This window comes from Salmo salar, chromosome ssa01, assembly GCF_905237065.1.
Source record: "Salmo salar chromosome ssa01, Ssal_v3.1, whole genome shotgun sequence".
Lineage (NCBI taxonomy): Eukaryota > Metazoa > Chordata > Actinopteri > Salmoniformes > Salmonidae > Salmo > Salmo salar.
This window is the reverse complement of record NC_059442.1, coordinates 37,892,810-37,914,673: the sequence shown is the minus strand read 5'-3', so window position 1 is coordinate 37,914,673 and position 21,864 is coordinate 37,892,810. Positions and strand designations below refer to the sequence as shown.

The following is a 21,864-nucleotide window of genomic DNA, read 5'->3' as shown; positions in this document are numbered from 1 at the left end:
TCCTATCAGTCAAGCAACAATAAGAATAAAAAACTATTTGGCAACTTTCCTATTAATAAGATAGAAGTACAAGGAAAGCAACAGTAATCAAATACCTCATAATGTGATATAACATGCAATGTTTTTATTCTGTATTCTGCACTTTGCTAGATCAAGAGGTTGTAACATGGCAACTGATGACAGGAAACGATTGTTTTACGTAATATTCACATACATAGTCATTTTATAAACAATGAATACTATTCCCTTTTCTGTCTGATTTGATCTGATGTAGGAGCACACTCATCAACAAACTAGCATCTTCCATGAGACCAAATAGACGATTACAGTAAAGGGTTTGTCATCAAGGCTAGTATAAGCAATCAGGGAAAAGTTGATTGGTTGTTGAGCAGTGTGTGTGTGTGTGTGTGTGTGTGTGTGTGTGTGTGTGTGAGCATGTCGGGGATGTACCTCCGCAGCTGATTGGCTGATGGGCCCAGAGTATAATTTCTCCTGTCCTATCGTCTTCAGGATCATCAACACCTCCTGTAAACAACCAATTACTCATGCTAATGTCTGTGTGGCAGGCCACACTCGCACCGTGGTCAATGTAATGCCTATACACTTGCTAACATACAGTGTGTCCATATTCCCTATAGTACACAACTTTTGACCAGGCCCCATAGGGCTCTGGTCAATGGTAGTGCACTATATAGGGTATAGGGTGCCATTTAGGATGCTGGCATACACTTCATATATTTTTTTTGTAGTTAACATTCAATGACATCCCTAAACATCTGTTTTCATATAACCTCAATCAGTCTTGTCAATCACCTGCTTTTCGCAGTACTAACTCCTGGAATCCCCAATGACGGCCTAGACCCAGACCCATTTTCCTTATTTCTCATTTAATGTTCCACTTTTGTGTCTATAGTGGAAGGAGGAGAAATGATGAACGCTGAAAGATGCTTGTACATGTTTAAGGTGAATCACATACAGAACAGGCATGTAATCCAATGGTTTCCAATGAATAACGTTTATTTCTCAACATGTTTGTATATTTATTAACCATGCAGTCTAGCACTTTAAGGCCCATAATATTCCACATCACAGAACGCGTACAATTTTACACTAAACACAAAGCATGTACACCATTATTATACGTCAAGGTCGGAGATCGTATACATAGAAACAGATGCCTGTTTCAACCTTGCCGGTTGTCCTTTTTTTCTTTCTCTACATCTTTTGAACACCTAACTGGGTAAGCAGTGTTTTAACAAAAGGTATAAGAAACAACAATAGCAAGGCACACATTTTTTACGTTTAAAACCTTCCCTCGTACCGTTCCTCTATGTCTTAGCAATAAAAAAAAGGAAATGGCAGATATATACTGAATTTAAGTCAACAGTCGTCATCAATCTTATACTACACAACACTGTTCAGCTGTTTCCAACCTGGGACGTGTTGCATAGATAGATCTACTTGCTTTTGCCTTTCATTATGACATCGGTCCAACTTCCATTTCCTTCATCAGTTGAGCGCCAACACAATCACTCTCTTCTCTCTCTTTCTTAACACACGTTGTCATGGAGCTGAAAGTCTCAGAACTCTGTGGAACTCTCAGCAGTGTTGTTCTCATAGGATTCCTCCACTCCATGTGTCCTCTTCAAATTTTACCCTACTTTGTTCTGATGCAGCAAACAAGGAAACTTGTGCCCTGGGCTTATAACATCTGCAGCTGGTTGTACAGTACCGGTGAGATAGTGAGAAATGCCATGCAAACTGGCGGAATAAGTGTGTGTGTGTGTGTGTGTGTGTGTGTGTGTGTGTGTGTGTGTGTGTGTGTGTGTGTGTGTGTGTGTGTGTGTGTGTGTGTGTGTGTGTGTGTGTGTGTGGTGAGAAATGGACGTGGGGTTTGCATGGTGGTCGGAAGAGCAGTGAGGTAGCTCAGTTCCAGTCTGGGACAGGATTGGAGGAGCAAAGGACGGTGGGGGTCAAAGGTCAGGGGTCAGCGTTACAGCAGCCAGCAGGAAGAGGAGGAAGCTGGAGAGCAGTCTGGACAGAGCCATGCACCAGGGGAACAGGGGGACCAGGGAGAGAGCCCAGCCCAGGCCACAGACCACCAGGATGGACACTGCACACAGGCACTTCACTCCTCTCTCACAGCTGAGTTTTGGAGGTGGCTGTGGAAACACTCCCTGATAGTCTCTGTAAACAAAAGAACACAACAATCCATTCCAATGTCAGTGAATTAGTAAGTTATCATAACACACTACTGTTCTATACCTATTTTAACTTTTCAAAAATTCCCCCTAATTTAGTAGTGACCAGCTCACACAAACACTGCCAGTGATGTTACAATCCAACATCACATATTCTCAAAAACACAATATGAAGGGTAAGAATTTGAAACATTTGTCCTCAATGTACATACAGTATTTCAACAAACAATGCTGTGACACAATACCTCTGCAGTATAGACAACAAAACTACTAGTTAAATGAGTCTCTAAACCACAGACCGCTGATTCATCTAGCAGTGCTTCATAGTCTGTATTCATCATTGGCCTTATTGCACCTGTTCCCCTTTTATAGTGTTGTGGCGTGCAGCAAGGCTGATCAAGTGGGCCAGACGAGGCGGTGCTACAGGGGTCAGATACAGCTGTGTATCTGACTACTGTGTGTCGTTTTCTGTGCTCTCTGAGGCTGGGACTCGCATGGGGACATGACTGGCTCACCTGCAGCAGCGGTGTGTGTGTGTGTGTGTGTGTGTGTGTGTGTGTGTGTGTGTGTGTGTGTGTGTGTGTGTGTGTGTGTGTGTGTGTGTGTGTGTGTGTGTGTGTGTGTGTGTGTGTGTACAGACTACCGGGGCTCGGCTGGGGCTCACGTGTCCTGCCCTGAGGGCTGGCATGGGACAGCGTGGGGACAGCGGGGGAGAGGGGGGACAGGGGGGGACTCACAGAGGGGAGACAGCAGAGTGTTTAGCCCCAGGGGTGCCTATTTGGGGATGACATCACTACATTACTAAATGCAACTCTCCCTTCAGTAACAGTTTGTTCATACCACGGAGGGATACAGAGCCATGAATATATATATATATAGTTCTGAGGTGAGTTGCCTTTGTGGTGACTGACTTCTAGTTGAGTAAGGCTAAATGTGGAAAATAAATATATACTGTATTAAAATAATCGTGGGTAAGGTTAAATGCGTACTGTGTGTACATGTGAACTTGCTCAGAGACTCCCAGAAGGGAATGGAATGAAACTGTGAAGTCATTGATGTATTCTTCATCTTTGTGAGATACGTATTTCATAAGGGAGGATGATTGACTACCCAAGCAAAGGCCCTCATTCTTCCAGCACTTTCTGATGAGGCCATGAAAAGAGAGTGAGGAAAGGGCATTTTGTAACGGCTAACCCCAGCCAATATATATATATATCCCTTGTTAGATAATAGCTACTTTTCAAACCAATTTGCTGGTAAAGGTGCCACCACGTGGAGATTAGAGTTCCTGTCATTTGAATCATAACATTGTCTGACTACTAGACTGAGGCATTTGAGTCCTGAATGCCAAAAATAAGCTTTTATGTCCTATCATAGAACATTTAGTGCAGAGACGGGTGAAAAGAAATAGAGTACTAGTTCACCTTTTGAATTAATGGCAAATCTTCTTTTAAATGTGCTTACTTGCAGAATGGAATGAGGTGGAAAATGTGTTGTTTGCAATGCAACGCTACGATGACAGGGAGAAACCCCTTTAGCCATTTTCCCAGGTAGAGTACACAGCCCAAGGGGGTCCGTTAGTGTGTGTGTGTCTATGTGGGCAAGCATGCATGCATGGGCGTGTGAGGGTGTGTGTGTGCGTGTGGCGGTGCTCATCATACGTACCCTGACCTGGGGCCTGGAGGTTCCAGTCTTTGAGGCAGATGAGCCGTCAGAGACAGGGCCACTACCTTGGGGGCCCCGGCCCCCGACCTCCCCACAACCTTCGCCTGACCTTGGAGACTGAGGAGAGGAGAGAGAGAGGATGAAGAGGGGGGGGGGCAATCGAGAGAGGGAAAGAGATAGAGAGATGCGGAGAGAGGGAGGGGGTGAAAGAGAGGGAGAGGGTTGGAGAGAAAATACATCAAAACACATTAGAATTGAATTGTTGGTGGTGTTATATTTTCTGTAGTATTTTATAATCCACTCATCCTTTAGTTACAGAGCATAGCAACAAGAGATGAGGAAATAACATAGGGTTAGGGTAAATAACTTCAAACAACAAGTACCGAATGGAAAACAATTCCCCTCTTTCCTTTAAATACTTTTTATTGAGAATTGCCTTAATAGCTTTGAAAAGATGATAAGCTATAGACCACACGATCTACCAAGAGAGTTCTTATCTATATTATTCGTAGCCGTATATTTTCCACCTCAATGAGCTGTATATGGCCATAACCAAACAAGAAAATGCCCACCCAGAAGAGGCACACCTAGTGGCCAGGGACTTTAATGCAGGCCAACTTAAATCCGTTTTACCTCATTTCTACCAGCATGTCACATGTGCAAACAAAGGAGAAAAAAAACTCTAGACCACCTGTACTCCACACACAGAGACGCATACAAAGCTCTCCCTCGCCCTCCATTTGGTAAATCTGACCATAATTATATTGTCCTGATTCCTGCTTACAAGCAAAAACTGAAGCAGGAAGTACCAGTGACTCACTCAATACGGAAGTGGTCAGATGACGCGGATGCTACGCTACAGGACTGTTTTGCTAGCACAGACTGGAATATGTTCCGGGATTCATCCTATAGCATTGAGGAGCATACCACCTCAGTCACCGGCTTCATCAATAAGTGCATCGGCGACGTTGTCCCTAAGGTGACTTATCCCAACCAGAAGCCATGGATTACAGGCAACATCCACTTTCAAGGAGTGGGACACTAATCCGGGCGCTTATAAGAAATCCCGCTATGCCCTCAGACAAACCATCAAACAGGCAAAGCGTCAATACAGGACTAAGTTTGAATCCTACTACACCGGCTCTGACACATCAGATATGGCAGGGCTTGCAACTATTACGGACTACAGAGGGAAACCCAGCCGTGAACTGCCCAGTGACGCAAGCCTCCCAGACGAGCTAAATGCCTTTTATGCTCGCTTCGAGGCAAGCAACACTGAAGCATGCATGAGAGCACCAGCTGTTCCGGACCACTGTGTGATCACGCTCTCCGTAGCTTCTAGTTATTTAGTCATTGTTAGCCACTGCTAGCAGTCTTTACCTTTAGCACAGACACCAGTCGCTTTAGCCTGGATAGCCCGGATAATATCTGCCAGTCTGCACAGCGCGATATCAGCCTTTAGCATATCGGACTGCTTTTTTCCCCCATTACATCACCGGATTCCTGCCGCAAGCTCTGGACCATTACACCGGATCATCGCCGCTAGCTAGCTGCTACCGAGTGGCTATCGTGGCTAACACCCTTGTCCAGAAACAAGCACCAGTTAGCCTCGAGCTAGGCCCATTCCCCCGGCTAGCAAACGAAGTACACCAACTACAATACCTCTCTTGCCAATTGGCCTGGACCCTTTGTCGACACGGAGCCCCGCCGATCCATCACGACTGGTCTGCTGATGTATTTCGGCCGATGTGCTCTCAGCCAACCTCTGCGTCGTTGATGTCGTGAGGACCCAGCTACTAGCCCCGGCCCGCTAACTCTCTAAGCGCCGTGTCTCCCATTTGCCCAGCCTGTTTTGTCCATTGCTGCTAATTGGATCCTATGATCACTCGGCTACACAGCTGATGCCTATTGGACTGTTCATTAACACGGTACTTCATTTTGTTTATCTCTCGGCCCCAGCCTCGAACTCAGGCCCTGTGTGTAGCTAACTGACCCTCTCTGCCCATTCATCGCCATTTACCCGTTGTTGTTGTCTTAGCTGTTTACCCGTTGTCTTCTTAGCCTTCCCAATCAACACCTGTGATTGCTTTATGCCTCCCTCGAATGTCAATATGCCTTGTATACTGTTGTTTAAGGTAGCTCTCCTTGTTTTGTTTTACTGCGGAGCCCCTAGTCCCACTCTACATGCCTCGGTTAGCTCCCTTGCCCCACCCCCCACACATGCGGAGATCGCACCTAGCTTAACTGGCGCTTCCAGAGTTGCAGCCTCTCTCATCGTCACTCAATGCCTAGGTTTACCTCCACTGTACTTGCACCCTACCATGCCCTTGTCTGTGCATTATGCCCTAAATCCATCCTACCACACCCAGAAGTCTGCTCCTTTTACTGTTCCGAACGCACTAGACGACCAGTTCTTAAAGCCTTTAGCCGTACCCTTATCCTACTCCTCCTCTGTTCCTCTGGTGATGTAGAGATTAACCCAGGCCCTGTGTGTCCCCAAGCAGCTCTCATTTGTTGACTTCTGTAACCGGAAAAGCCTTGGGTTCATGCATGTTAACATCAGAAGCCTCCTCCCTACGTTTGCTTTATTCACTGCTTTAGCACACTCCGCCAACCCTGATGTCCTAGCCATGTCTGAATCCTGGCTTAGGAAGGCCACCAAAAATTCTGAAATGTCCATCCCCAATTACAACATTTTCCGTCAAGATAGAACTGCTAAAGGGGGCGGAGTTGCAATCTACTGCAGAGATTGCCTGCAGAGTTCTGTCCTACAATCCAAGTCTATGCCCAAACAGTTCAAGCTACTACTTTTAAAAATCCATCTCTCCAGAAATAAGTCTCTCACTGTTGCCGCTAGTTATAAACCTCCCTCAGCTCCCAGCTGTGCCCTGGACACCATATGTGAATTGATTGCCCCCCATCTATCGTCAGAGGTCGTACATTTAGGTGACCTAAACTGGGATATGCTTAACACCCCGGCCATCCTACAATCAAAACTAGATGCCCTCAATCTCACTCAAGCTATCAAGGAACCTACCAGGTACAACCCCAAATCCGTAAACATGGGCACCCTCATAGATATCATCCTGACCAACTTGCCCTCTAAATACACCTCAGCTGTTTTCAACCAGGATCTCAGCGACCACCCCTCATCACTGTCAAACGCTCCCTAAAACACTCCTGCGAGCAAGCCTTTCTAATAGATCTGGCTCGGGTATCCTGGAAGGATATTGACCTCATCCCATCAGTAGAGGATGCCTGGTTGTTCTTCAAAAGTGCCTTCCTCACCTCACCTTTTTCACCATACCTACACGTATACTACAGTCATAAGACGCAGGCCTCCAAACTGTCCCTAGAATTTCTAAGCAAACAGCTGGAGACAGGGCTTTCCCCTATAGAGCTCCATTTTTATGGAATGGTCTGCCTACCCATGTGAGAGACGCAGACTCGGTCTCAACCTTTAAGTCTTTATTGAAGACTCATCTCTTCAGTAGGTCCTATGATTGAGTGTAGTCTGGCCCAGGAGTGTGAAGGTGAACGGAAAGGCACTGGAGCAACGAACCGCCCTTGCTGTCTCTGCCTGGCCGGTTCCCCTCTCTCCACTGGGATTCTCTGCCTCTAACCCTATTACAGGGGCTGAGTCACTGGCTTACTGGTGCTCTTCCATGCCGTCCCTTGGAGGGGTGCGTCACTTGAGTGGGTTGAGTCACTGACGTGAACTTCCTGTCTGGGTTGGCGCCCCCCCTTGGGTTGTGCCGTAGAGGAGATCTTTGTGGGCTATATTCGGCCTTGTCTCAGGATGGTAAGTTGGTGGTTGAAGATATCCCTCTAGTGGTGTGGGGGCTGTGCTTTGGCAAAGTGGGTGGGGTTATATCCTGGCCCTGTCCGGGTTTATCGTCAGATGGGGCCACAGTGTCTCCCGACCCCTCCTGTCTCAGCCTCCAGTATTTATGCTGTAGTAGTTTATGTGTCAGGGGGCTAGGGTCAGTCTGTTATATCTGGAGTATTTCTCCTGTCTTATCGGTGTCCTGTGTGAATTTAAGTATGCTCTCTCTAATTCTTTCTTTCTCTCTCTCGGAGGACCTGAGCCCTAGGACCATGCCCTAGGACTACCTGGCCTGATGACTCCTTGCCGTCCCCAGTCCACCTGGCCGTGCTGCTGCTCCAGTTTCAACTGTTCTGCCTGCGGCTATGGAACCCTGACCTGTTCACCGGACGTGCTACCTGTCCCAGACCTGCTGTTTTCAACTTTGTAGAGACAGCAGGAGCGGTAGAGATTAGAGGTCGACCGATTAATCGGAATGGCCGATTAATTAGGGCAGATTTTAAGTTTTCATAACAATCGGTAATCGGTATTTTTGGCCACCGATTTGCCGATTTTTGTTTTCTTTTTGTTTTCTTTTTTTTAATAAATATTTTTTAACTAGGCAAGTCAGTTAAGAGCACATTCTTATTTTCAATGATGGCCTAGGAACAGTGGGTTAACTGCCTTGTTCAGGGGCAGAACGACAGATTTTTACCTTGTCAGCTTGGGGATTCAATCTTGCAACCTTACGGTTAACTAGTCCAACGCTCTAACCACCTGCTTTACATTGCACTCCACAAGGAGCCTGCCTGTTACGCGAATGCAGTAAGAAGCCAAGGTAAGTTGTTAGCTAGCATTAAACTTATCTTATAAAAAACAATCAATTAATCATAATCACTAGTTAACTACACATGGTTGATGATATTACTAGTTTATCTAGCCTGTCCTGTGTTGCATATAATCGATGCGGTGCGCATTCGCGAAAAAGGACTGTCGTTGCTCCAACTTGTACCTAACTATAAACATCAATGTCTTTCTTAAAATCAATATACAAGTATATATTTTTAAACCTGCATATTTAGTTAATATTGCCTGCTAACATGAATTTCTTTTAACTAGGGAAAATGCGTCACCTCTGCAACAGAGTCAGTGTATATGCAGCAGTTTGGGCCGCCTGGCTCGTTGCGAACTGTGTGAATACTATTTCTTCCTAACAAAGACAGCCAACTTCGCCAAACGGGGGATGATTTAACAAAAGCGCATTTGCGAAAAAAGCACAATCGTTGCACGACTGTACCTAACCATAAACATCACTGCCTTTCTTAAAATCAATACACAGAAGCATATATTTTTAAATCTGCATATTTAGCTAAAAGAAATCCAGGTTAGCAGGCAATATTAACCAGGTGAAATTGTGTCACTTCTCTTCCATTCATTGCACGCAGAGTCAGGGTATATGCAACAGTTTGGGCCACCTGACTCGTTGCAAACTAATTTGCCAGAATTTTACGTAATTATGACATAACATTGAAGGTTGTGCAATGTAACAGGAATATTTAGACTTATGGATGCCACCTGTTAGATAAAATACGGAACGGTTCCGTATTTCACTGAAAGAATAAACGTGATAGTTTCCGGATTCGACCATATTAATGACCTAAGGCTAGTGTTTCTGTGTGTTATTATGTTATAATTAAGTCTATGAATTGACAGAGCAGTCTGACTGAGCGATGGTAGGCACCAGCAGGCTCGTAAGCATTCATTCAAAACAGCACTATCGTGCGTTTTGCCAGCAGCTCTTCGCAATGCATTGCACTGTTTATGACTTCAAGCCTGTCAACTCCCAAGATGAGGCTGGTGTAACCGATATGAAATGGCTAGCTAGTTAGCGGGTGCGGGCTAATAGCGTTTCAAACGTCACTCGCTCTGAGACTTGGAGTAGTTGTTCCCCTTGCTCTACATGGGTAACGCTGCTTCGAGGGTGGCTGTTGTCGATGTGTTCCTGGTTTGAGCACAGGTAGGAGCGAGGAGAGGGACGGAAGCTATACTGTTACACTGGCAATACTAAAGTGCCTATAAGAACATCCAATAGTCAAAGGTATATGAAATACAAATCGTATAGAGAGAAATAGTCCTATAATTACTATAATAACTACAACCTAAAACTTCTTACCTGGGAATATTGAAGACTCATGTTAAAAGGAACCACCAGCTTTCACATGTTCTCATGTTCTGAGCAAGGAACTTAAACATTAGCTTTCTTACATGGCACATAATGCACTTTTACTTTCTTCTCCAACACTTTGTTTTTGCATTATTTAAACCAAATTGAGCATGTTTCATTATTTATTTGAGGCTAAATAGATTTTATTGATGTATTATATTAAGTTAAAATAAGTGTTCATTCAGCATTGTTGTAATTGTCATTATTACAAATTCATTTTTTTTAAATCAGCCGATTAATCTGTATCGGGGTTTTTGGTCCTCCAATAATCGGTATCGGCGGTGAAAAATCATAATCGGTCGACCTCTAGTAGAGATACTCTTAATGATTGGCTAAGAAAAGCCACCTGACATTTACTCCTGAGGTGCGACCTGTTGCACCCTCGACAACCACTGTGATTATTATTATTTGACCCTGCTGGTCATCTATGAACATTTGAACATCTTGGCCATGTTCCATTATAATCTCTACCTGGCACAGCCAGAAGAGGACTGGCCACCCCTCATAGCCTGGTTCCTCTCTAGGTTTCGTCCTAGGTTCTGGCCTTTCTAGGGAGTTTTTCCTAGCCACCATGCTTCTACACCTGCATTGCTTGCTGTTTGGGGTTTTAGGCTGGGTTTCTGTACAGCACTTTGAGATATCAGCTGATGTAAGAAGGGCTTTATAAATACATTTGATTTGATCTTAAATAAGCATGCCCCTTTCAAAAAAAATTGAACTAAGAACAGATATAGCCCTTGGTTCACTCCAGACTTGACTGCCCTTGACCAGCACAAAAACATCCTGTGGCGCACTGCACTAGCTTCGAATAGTCCCCGCGACATGCAACTTTTCAGGGAAGTCAGTAACCAATATACACAGTCAGTTAGGAAAGCAAAGGCTAGCTTTTTCAAACAGAAATTTGCATCCTGCAGCACTAATTCCAAAATGTTTTGGGACACTAAAGTCCATGGAGAATAAGAGCACCTCCTCTCAGCTGCCCACTGCACTGAGGCTAGGAAACACTGTCACCACCGATAAATCCACGATAATTGAGAATTCCAATAAGCATTTCTCTCCAGTTGGCCACGCTTTCACCTGGCTACCCCAACCCTGGCCAACAGCTCTGCACCCCCCGCAGCAACTGGCCCAAGTCTTCAAAAGTCTATAAAAGCCAAGTGTACAAACAGATCACCGACCGTCTCGAATCCCACAGTACTTTCTCCACGCAATCCGGTTTCCGAGTTTATCACAGGTGCACCTCAGCCACGCTCAAGGACCTAAACGATATCAAACCACCATCGATAAAAAACAGTACTGTGCAGCCGTCTTCATCGACCTGACCAAGGCTTTTGACTCTGTTTAATCACCGTATTCTTATCGGCAAACTCAACAGCCTTGGTTTCTCTAATGACTGCCTCGCCTGGTTCACTAACTACTTCTCAGGTAGAGTTCAGTGTGTCAAATCGGAGGGCTTGTTGTCCGGACCTCTGCCAGTCTCTATGGGGGTGCCACAGGCTTCAATTCTCGGGCCGACTATTTTCTCTGTATGTATCAATGATGTCGCTCTTGCTGCGGGTGATTCTTTGATCCATCTCTACTCAGACGACACCATTCTGTATACATCTGGCCCTTCTTTGGACACTGTGTTAACAAACCTCCAAACGAGCTTGAATGCCATACAACACTCCTCCGTGGCCTCCAACTGCTCTTAAACGCTAGTAAAACTAAATGCATGCTCTTCAACCGATCGCCGCCCACACCCGCCCGCCCGCCTAGCATCACTACTCTGGACGGTTCTGACTTAGAATATGTGGACATCTATAAATACCTAGGTGTCTGGCTAGACTGTAAACTCTCCTTCCAGACTCATATTAAGCATCTCCAATCCAAAATGAAATCTAGAATCGGCTTCCTATTTCGCAACAAAGCCTCCTTCACTCATGCTGCCAAACATACCCTCGTAAAACGGACTATTCTGCCGATCCTTGACTTCGGCGATGTCATTTACAAAATAGCCTCCAACACTCTACTCAGCAAATTGGTTGCAGTCTATCACAGTGCCATCCGTTTTGTCACCAAAGCACCATATACTACCCACCATTATGACCTATATGCTCTCGTTGGCTGGTCCTCGCTACATATTCGTTGCCAAACCCACTGACTCCAGGTCATCTACAAGTCTTTGCTAGGTAAAGCTGCGCCTTATCTCAGCTCATGGTCCCCATAGCAACACCCATCCGTAGCACGCGGTCCAGCAGGTATATCTCACTGGTCATCCCCAAAGCCAACAACTCCTTTGGCCGCCTTTCCTTCCAGTTCTCTGCTGCCAATGACTGGAACAAATTGCAAAAATCACTGAAGTTGGAGACTTATATCTCCCTCACTAACTTCAAGCATCGGCTGTCAAAGCAGCTTACCGATCACTGCAGCTGTACACAGCCCATCTGTAAATAGCCCATCCGACCAACTACCTACCTCATATTTGTTTTTTGTTTTTTTTCTGCTCTTTTGCACACCAGTATTTCTACTTGCACATCCTGATCTGCACATCTATCACTCCAGTGTCAATTGCTAAATTGTAATTACTTCGCCACTATGGCCTATGTATTGCCTTACTTCCTTACTTCATTTGCACACACTGTATACAGATTTTATTTTGTGTTATTGACTGTACATTTATTTATATGTGTAACTCTGTGTTATTATTTTCGTCGCACTGCTTTGCTTTATCTTGGCCAGGTCGCAGTTGTAAATGAGAACTTGTTCTCAACTGGCCTACCTGGTTAAATAGAGGTGAAATATATATATATTTTTTAATGTGAGCAAGACCCTTAAACAGGTCAACATTTACATTTTAGATTTACATTTTAGTCATTTAGCAGACGCTCTTATCCAGAGCAACTTACAGTAGTGAATGCATACATTTCATACAATTTCATACATTTTTTTGCTGGCCCCCCGTGGGAATCGAACCCACAACCCTGGCGTTGCAAACACCATGCTCTACCAACTGAGCTACAGGGGGCCAGACGGATTACCAGAACATGTACTCAGAGCATGCGCGGACCAACTGGCAAGTGTCTTCACTGACATTTTCAACATCTCTCTGACCGAGTCTGTAATACCTACATTTCAAGCGGAACACCATAGTCCCTGTGCCCAAGAAAGCAAGGTAACCTGCCAAAATGACTACCGCCCCGTAGCACTCACGTCGGTAGCCATGAAGTGCTTTGAAATGCTGGTCATGGCTCACATCAACACCATCATCCCAGAAACCCTAGACCCACTCCAATTCGCATTCCACCCCAACAGATCCACAGATGAGGCAATCTCAATCGCACTCCACACTGCCCTTTCCCACCTGGACAAAAGGAACACCTATGTGAGAATGATGTTCATTGACTACAGCTCAGCGTTCAACATCATAGCGCCCACAAAGCTCATCACTAAGCTAAAGACCCTGGGACTAAACACCTCCCTCTGCAACTGGATCCTGGACTTCCTGACGGGCCGCCCCCAGGTGGTAAGGGTAGGCAACAACCCATCTGCCACGTGTGCTCAGTCCCCTCCTGTACTCCCTGTTCACCCACGACTGCGTGGCCAAGCACGACTCCAACACCATCATTAAGTTTGCTGATGACACAACAGTGGTAGGCCTAATCCCCGACAACGATGAGACAGCCTATAGGGAGGAGATCAGAGACCTGGCAGTGTGGTGCCAGAACAACAACCTCTCCCTCAATGTGAGCAAGACAAAAGAGCTGATCGTGGACTACAGGAAAAGGAGGGTCGAACCGGCTCCCATTAACATCGACGGGCTGTAGTGGACAAGCTTCCTGCCATCAAGGACCTACAGTATATACTAGGCGGAGTCAGACGAAGGCACAAAAAATTGTCAAAGACAGTCACCGAAGTCATAGACTCTCTGCTACCGCACAGCAAGTGGTACCGGAGCGCCGAGTCTACAGTGGCAAGAAAAAGTATACGAACCGTTTGTAATTACCTAGATTTCTGCATAAATTGGTCGTCAAATTTTATCTGATCTTCATCTAAGTCACAACAATAGACAAACATAGTGTGCTTAAACTAATAACACACAAATTATTGTATTTTTCTTGTCTATATTGAATACATCATTTAAACATTCACAGTGTAGGTTGGAAAGAGTATGTGAACCCTTAGGCTGATGACTTCTCCAAAAGTTAATTGGAGTCAGGAGTCAGCTAACCTGGAGTCCAATCAATGAGACGAGATTGGAGATGTTGGTTAGAGCTGCCTTGCCCTATAAAAAACACTCACAAAATTTGAGTTTGCTATTCACAAGAAGCATTGCCTGATGTGAACCATGCCTCAAACAAAAGAGATCTCAGAAAACCTAAGATTAAGAATTGTTGACTTGCATAAAGCTGGAAAGGGATACAAAAGTATCTGTAAAAGCCTTGATGTTCATCAGTCCACAGTTAAGACAATTTGTCTTTAAATGGAGAAAGATCAGCACTGTTGCTACTCTCCCTAGGAGTGGACGTCCTGCAAAGATGACTGCAAGAGCACAGCGCAGAATGCTCAATGATGTTAAGAAGAATCCTAGAGTGTCAGCTAAAGACTTACAGAAATCTCTGGAACATGCTAACATCTCTATTGACGAGTCTACGATACGTAAAAAACTAAACAAGAATGGTGTTCATGGGAGGACACAATGGAAGAAGACACTGTTGTCCAAAAAAACCATTGCTGCACGTCTGAAGTTTGCAAAAGTGCACCTGGATGTTCCACAGAGCTACTGGCAAAATATTCTGTGGACAGACAAAACTACAGTTGAGTTGTTTGGAAGACCCACACAACACTATGTGTGGAGAAAAAGAGGCACAGCACACCAACATCAAAACATCATCCAACTGTAAAGTATGGTGGAGGGGGCATCATGGTTTGAGGCTGCTTCGCTGCCTCAGGGCCAGGACAGCTTGCTATCATTGATAGAAAGATCAATTCCCAAGTTTATCAAGACATTTTGCAGGAGAATGTTAGGCTATTGAAGCTCAACAGAAGTTGGGTGATGCAGCAGGACAACGACCAAAAACACAACAACAACAGAAGAAAATACGCCTTCTGGAGTGGCCCAGTCAGAATCCTGACCTCAACCAGATTGAGATGCTGTGGCATGACCTCAAGAGAGCAGTTCACACCAGACATCCAAAAAATATTGCTGAACTGAGACAGTTTTATAAAGAGGAATGGTCCAAAATTCCTCTTGACCGTTGTGCAGGTTTGATCCGCAACAGCAGAAAACGTTTGGTTGACGTTATTGCTGCCAAAGGAGGGTCAACCAGTTATTCAATCCAAGGGTTCACATACTTTTTCCACCCTACACTGTGAATGTTTACACGGTGTGTTCAATAAAGACATGAAAACGTATAATTGTTTGTGTGTTATCAGTTTAAGCAGTGTTTGTCTATTGTTGTGACCTAGATGAAGAGCAGATCAAATTTTATTAACATTTTATGCAGAAATCCAGGTATTTCCAAAGGGTTCATATACTTTTTCTTGCCACTGTAGGTCCAAAAGGCTCCTTAACAGCTTCTAGACAGCTGAACAAGTAATTAAATGGCCACCCGGACTATTTACATTGCCCCCGCCCTCCCACTTAGTTTTTACACTGCTGCTGCTCGCTGTTTATTATCTATGCATAGTCACTTTAACCCTACCTACATGTACAAATGACCTCAACTAACCTGTATCCTCGCACATTGACATGGTACCAGTACCCCCTGCATATAGCCTCGTTATTTTTAGCCTCTATTTCTTGAAATGAATTGTTGGTTAAGGGATTGTAAGTAAGCATTTCATGGTAAGGTCTACATCTGTTGCATTCGGCGCATGTGACAAAAAAAATGAGATTCGAAAAATCTGTTTGTAAAGATCTGTGTATCAATTACATTTCCATGTCTGTAGAAGAATCATTACGTCTACACCAGCCCAAACTACCCCACCTTTTAGCTTCCTTTGTTGGATGTTTTTATAATTACGGCAGTTTACAAGGTAATCACTTAATTATTCAACAATTGACACAGACAAAGAATAGTGTGGTAGAAGGTCAGGCATCAGGTTTCTGAAGAGAACAGCCAGAGCCCTGGCAACTTAGCATATGAAATAGAGAAACCGCTTAAAAGAACACAAACACATGCTAATTCAGTCATGAAATTAAGTAATGATTCTTCGCCAGGAATTCTTGCTTATGAATCATAATATAATCTGACTGATTATGATTATTCTGTTCTGTAGACCTTAACATTCTTAACCGGAGGATTCTAAGCAAATCCCTCTTCCATCGACACTTCAGGGGAAGAAGAGGCGGAGGAGGGAGGGGGGGGATGAACGAAGGTGTGAATAAAAATACCTCTTCAATATTTAGTCCCAGATATGAATACATACAGACTGAAATGCACACCAGTCCCATTACCGCGAGATAGAAGGGTGGGTATAATGTCTAAACTCACCTGTTGCTGTTTATGAGTTGACTTGACTTCCTGAAGAGAGCTGTGGCCTTTCCTGGCACTCTTCTGTTTCATCCACTGTGAAGAAGGCCCTTTTTCATCTCTATCACACTTTCTTATCGGGGGACAGTTAATTTTAGGATTAATACAGAGGCTGCCTTCCTCTTTTAAAGGATTTGTACTGGAGCAAGAGACTCTTATCTTAGTCATTACAGGGGAAATATTGGATTCAAGCATTTTAGTATCTGCAAAACATTCAACAGTGTCTATCAGGGTTTCACATGGTAACGGATTAAGATAAGAAGCCTCATTATGGCACTGTAGCTGGCTCTCAGCTATACTTCCAGGAGAAATACCATGTGCTTTTTGGTATTCATTGCATGCAGGCAGAGGTGCTTGGCTCTGACTCTGGGCAGAGGGAGAGGAGGAATAGTAGTCCATTAGTTTGGGACTGTGCCTCCTGGGCCTCTTGGTGATGGCCATGCTGTAGCAGAGAGGAGGTCCCAGGTACACTTCCTCAGTGCAGGCCTCGAACAGCATCTCCTCGTCCCGGATGTCTGGGGTAGTCGACAGTAAGGGGGTGGTGCTTTTGCTGTCTAAGCAGACGCTGACCTCTCCACAGTCTGAGTCGTGGGAGGAGAGGGACAGATAGGAGTAAAAGTCTCCCTTGCGGAGGTGAATGGGCCGGTGGGAGTGCTCTAGGACTTTGTCCCTGATCTGGGCTCCAGTCTGTCCGGGTCTCTCTTGGTCTTCCGCCTGGCTCTCCTTGTTCTTCAGAACCACAGAAGCCATGTCAATGATCTCCATCACAAAGTTGTGCACGTTCTCCTGGCTCTTCTGGTCCTTGCGTGGGGGAGGCTGGGGGTGGGGGTGGCTGCAGCATGGGCGGTCTGAGTTGGGGTCTGGGCCGGGGTTGGTGCCGGCCTCTCGTCTGCTCTGCCGGGTGTGGACATCACTGAGGAAGGAGGAGAAGAGGTTCTCCTGGCTGTTGTTCCCAGAGTGTGGTGGTCTCTGCAGGATGTGGTGTTGGTGGGACCCCTGGCAGTCCTCCAGTGGAGAGAGAGAGGGGGAAGGGTGGCTGGAGCTGTGGCAGGGGATCTCCCCTCGGAGCTGGCTCTCCAGAGATGACTCTTTGGCCTGGAGCTGGGACAGCGTCTCACATGAAGACGGCGTGGTGAACGTGATCATACCCCCTCTTTGGTCCCCACCTCCATTCATTGATGACTCGTTCACATAGAATTCTTTGAAGGACTCCCCTTTCATGGTGAAGAGGCTCCCCTCCTCTCTCAACAGCTCATCGTCCTCATCCTTCCCTTTGATATGAGAGTTGTCCACGTTCCCGTTCTCCATGTCATCTACAAACTGGCTAATGTAGCTCCTTGTGGCGTTCTTCTTGTTGGTGTCCCCCACGTCCCGCCCTTGGAGACACTCCTTTTTCACGATGCTGTTGGTGTGGGACTCAAGCAGCCTCAGCGCCGAGGGGCTCAGGAAGGAGCGGCACTCGTTGCCTACAGGCGGCCTGCTAGTGTTATCTCTGGAAAGGGTGCCACACTGCAGCTCGTCCCCTAGAGGGTCATCCCCTTGGTTCTTGTCTCTGCCGGAGCCGGACTGGGACTGCTGCTGGGAGCGGGAGGGCTTCTGGATCCAGTTGTGGAACTCGTTCTTCATGTACTCCAGGCCCAGGGCGAAGGAGCCCTCTGTGTACTCCTCCTCGGAGGTAACTGAAGAGTCCTCCTCCTCGTCCTCCTTGATACCCAGCTCCTCCTCAGTCAGGGTCAGCGTGGAACTGGACAGAAGGTCACTGTCGTCCTCGTCGTCCGTACAGGCCGAGGTGCACGACACATTGACCACCATGCTGATGCTGGCGTCCGCCTCGTCGTGAACCCTGTGACCTCCATGATGACCTCCTGGCTGGGCCCGATGGTTGTGCTTCCTGAAGGAGGCATTGGAGTCCAGCAGACAGCAGCGGTTCCTAAGCACAGCCAGGTCCTCAGAGCCCACTGACGAGTTCTCTGTGCTGCTCAGCTCCGTCAGAGACGCCGCCGAGCTCTCATTGACTGAGGAGGGGGGACCACCCCGGCCCCCGGAAAGGCGCCCAGCATGCCCGGGCCCCCCAGATCCATATCCGGCCCCCGGGAGGCGCAGGGAGTTGCTGCTCAGCAGGGTGATGTCAGAGATGCTGCGTGTCATTTTCAGGTCATGTAGCGGGGTCTGGATGTTCTCCAGGCGTTTGAGGAGCTCTAGAGTCCTGCGGCTCAGTTCCCCTGTGGGCTCCATGGCTCCGATGCCCAGGCCCAGCTCCCTCAGGCTGCCCTGGCTGCCTCCATCTCCTTCTCCCTCGGCCTTCTCCCAGCTCTTACACGGGGCCAGCCAGCTCTCTAGAGACATGGAGCGCTGCAGAGTGTCTTTGCCGGATGGAAATAGCTCCCCCGCTGCATATAGGGACTCCAGGGACGACCCCTGGGACAGGTGGGGAATCTCTCCGTCTCTACGGCCCTTCCCTCCTGTCACTCTCCTCTCATCGTGAGTCTCATCCTCTTCGGTGTCAGGGCAGAAGCCATGTCCGTTGATCAGGATCTCCACATTAGGCTCTCTCCTGTGTCTCCTCCAGTTCTCCCCTCCTCCACATCCCTCCTCTCCTCCTCCTCCTCTCCTCTTCTTCCCTGCTTTGGATCTACTTTGGTCTCTGTCTATCTCTCTCAGTGCCGTGACAGCCACACAGTCCCCATACAGAGCTACATTGTTGGCCCGCTCCAGGATCCTGTCAATGTCCTCATCACACACCCTGTCCCTCTCTTCGTCCTTTTCCCCAGGCGAGTCGTTTCCTGTGGGCGGTGTGAGGGAGGTGCTGCCCCCTCTCCTGGGGTCTTCCAGACAGATCTCGGAGTTGGCCGTGGTCTCTGTGTCGCCCTCGCTGACTATCCCGCTCTCGCTCTCTGATCTGCGGGCAGACTCTTCGCGGCCCCCATACTTCCCCCCGTCGAGCAGTCCCCCTAGGAGGTCTGGCAAGGACTCCACAGATGAGAAGGAGGAGTCTTTGCTCAGGCTCTTCAGAAGAGGCTGCTTCCTCCCAGCTTTGGCTGGAGAAGAGGTCTTGTGTACAGAGGGGAATTGAGGCTGTCTGTAGAGCTCTACATTATGCAGGTTGTACACCTGATAGACACTGGGACGCTGAGAAGACAGAGGCATCACTCTGGACGATTCGCTCAAGAATATTCCTCGCTGAGTAACATGCAGGCTCGCCTCGGACTTGTCATAGTCTATACTGGCCACGGGGGATCCTGAATCACATTCAGCGTTTTGTTTGTCATCAAATTCCTGTGGCTCCATGTGCTCCACGATGGTCATGTCCATTTCATCCCACTCCCAGGAGTCCTCCGCTGGGCCGTGGAGGTCCATGAGACCAGCCTCTACAAGGTTCCCCGGGACCTTCAAAGAGACAGAGAGATAAAAGGGAGAAGCTCAAATGAAATGGTTCAAAATGATTGAAATGACAACGTTCTCTTCTGAAATCAATAAAAAAATAAGTCCTCTTCTGAAAAAAATGATGCATACAGTACTTTACATTTTAGGCAGGATTCTAAATCACATAATCAGAGTATTTAAAAAGCAATGCATTCCATAGCACAACTCTCAAACAAAGTGCCATTGTCTTGAAATGTGCTTAGACACAGACATTTTGCTAAGGAGGACACAATTATACAAATTGCTTGGCATCTCGTTAATATAAGAGAGAGGGCATATTTATATTAGCCATTTTTATCTCATTAATCTAATAAAGTGGTAAATCTAACGCTTGCTATGTGGCACACCCGGTGTAATGAATTTTTATTAGATTTCTGTTTATTCTCTACTTGCTGATAAGGGAAATCCTAATGACTCTAAGCTGGGATTGCTAATGCAGGATAAAACCTTCAGTTGTGAGAACAATCAATCAGTCTAATCAAATCAAAATAATTATTATCTCTGCACTAGCTGCCTCAGCTAACCTAGACAACACGACTAAACGTTGCACCAAGCAACTATCTAACTAACTAATCAGGGGTGAGTTTCCACCACGACCATTGTTCGTCCACCCTCCGCCACTGTTTACTAAAACAGTGGAACAGTGTCCACTTTGTTGTTGTCTGTACTGCAGATTACCCCTTTAAGATGATCTTCGCTCAGAAGATATCTGAACTAAAGCCTTCACCTATAGCATTAATAACACACCTTAATAACACACATATAGTATTGAACTAAATGGTCACCAGGAGCACACAAGGAGCACACAAGGAACACACAAGGAACACACAAGGAACACAGGCTAGGCAGTCTTATTGGGCACTTTATGAGCAACTAATGAGACAAGAATCCCCTTACTGACAGGAGAATAATTGCCTTTAAACATTATATTTTTCACCCACCTCCGCGCCACATGGAATGGTAACAGAGGAGCGCTCTCAAAATACCCAAGTTGAAAAGCGTTCTCATTTTCACAAACGCTAGAAAAGGCGGGCCCTGCTAGCCTGCAATGTCTCAGGATGTGGGGCCGGTGTCTACAGAAGGGACTGTCGTGGCCACAGCCGTTTTATCATTGAGCACAGTATTTCATTTATAAACAAACCCAGTGAATATGTTTTATGTTTCTCCCCTATTCTGAACACATCCTCCCGGTGAAATTGCACTTCAGCCTGCAAGGTCAGATTTCTAGTTGCTTTTGCTATTTGTCTTCTCTTCCTGTTGCACTGGAGTGGTTATAACAGAGTGGACAACCAACCAACCCAAAAACCCTGCCTGCATTGGGATTTTGTACCAGAGCTGAGGATGGAGCTTCCATCACAGCAGGGATGAGGTCCAGTAGTGATTCATAACGTTACATTTCGGTTTATATGGGGATTTTCCTTGGGGATAGTTTTCGAAGGGCATTTTTCAATTCATACACTTTAATTCAGGTACTTCAATTCACCTCCCGAATGGACTGGATCAACCCCTACCCCCGGTCCGCAGTAGCACGCTGCTGTCCTCCAGGAATGCGGACGAGAGGACAGAGAGAGAGACTATGGACTACGCGTGAAGATGTCCATCTAATCTACATGAGAATAGAAGAGGTGGTGGTTGTGGCGGCCAGACTACCGAGTCACAGATTTAACGGTCGATTCCATCTGTTCTCCACATTACGCAAACACACTGATGGAAACACCGCTACCGTACAGAGCAACTACTCATCTACTACTCAAACCACTTTTTAACAAGCCTCTATTTGCAATATTTGGAGCTGAGCCTTGTGCCATTACGCATTCAAGAGCAAAATGGGGATTGTGTATAGAATAGTCTCACACTGCCAGATATCACACTGTAGAAATGTGGAACGGCTGGGGTTGAGCCTATGTACTGTATAGAATGTCATCAATGGCTATAGAGTTGCGTTGTGAAGGCATGCCTTGAGATCGTACAGGTAACTGCCAAAATAAAGGAAACACTTAAGTAAATGAGGTAAGTATATAGATAGCAGGT

The 21,864-nt window shown here is 46.2% G+C and overlaps 1 protein-coding gene and 1 non-coding gene across 3 annotated transcripts in view; both read right to left on the bottom strand.

Moving 5' to 3' along the window:
• Positions 1-999: 999 nt before the first annotated feature.
• Positions 1,000-21,864, bottom strand: part of LOC106601921 (A-kinase anchor protein 6) — a 191,310-nt gene continuing 170,445 nt past the window's right edge. For both annotated transcript variants that reach the window (XM_014194357.2, XM_014194363.2), the window contains exons 14-16: positions 16,372-19,797; positions 3,867-3,983; positions 1,000-2,187 (exon numbers count right to left, since the gene is read on the bottom strand). In XM_014194357.2, coding sequence (XP_014049832.2) covers positions 2,140-2,187; positions 3,867-3,983; positions 16,372-19,797 — 3,591 coding nt within the window. In that variant the 3' untranslated portion in view covers positions 1,000-2,139. The remainder of the gene's footprint in view (positions 2,188-3,866; positions 3,984-16,371; positions 19,798-21,864) is intronic.
• Positions 12,829-12,904, bottom strand: trnaa-ugc (transfer RNA alanine (anticodon UGC)). The gene has a single exon. It is a non-coding gene; the product is annotated as a tRNA-Ala (tRNA).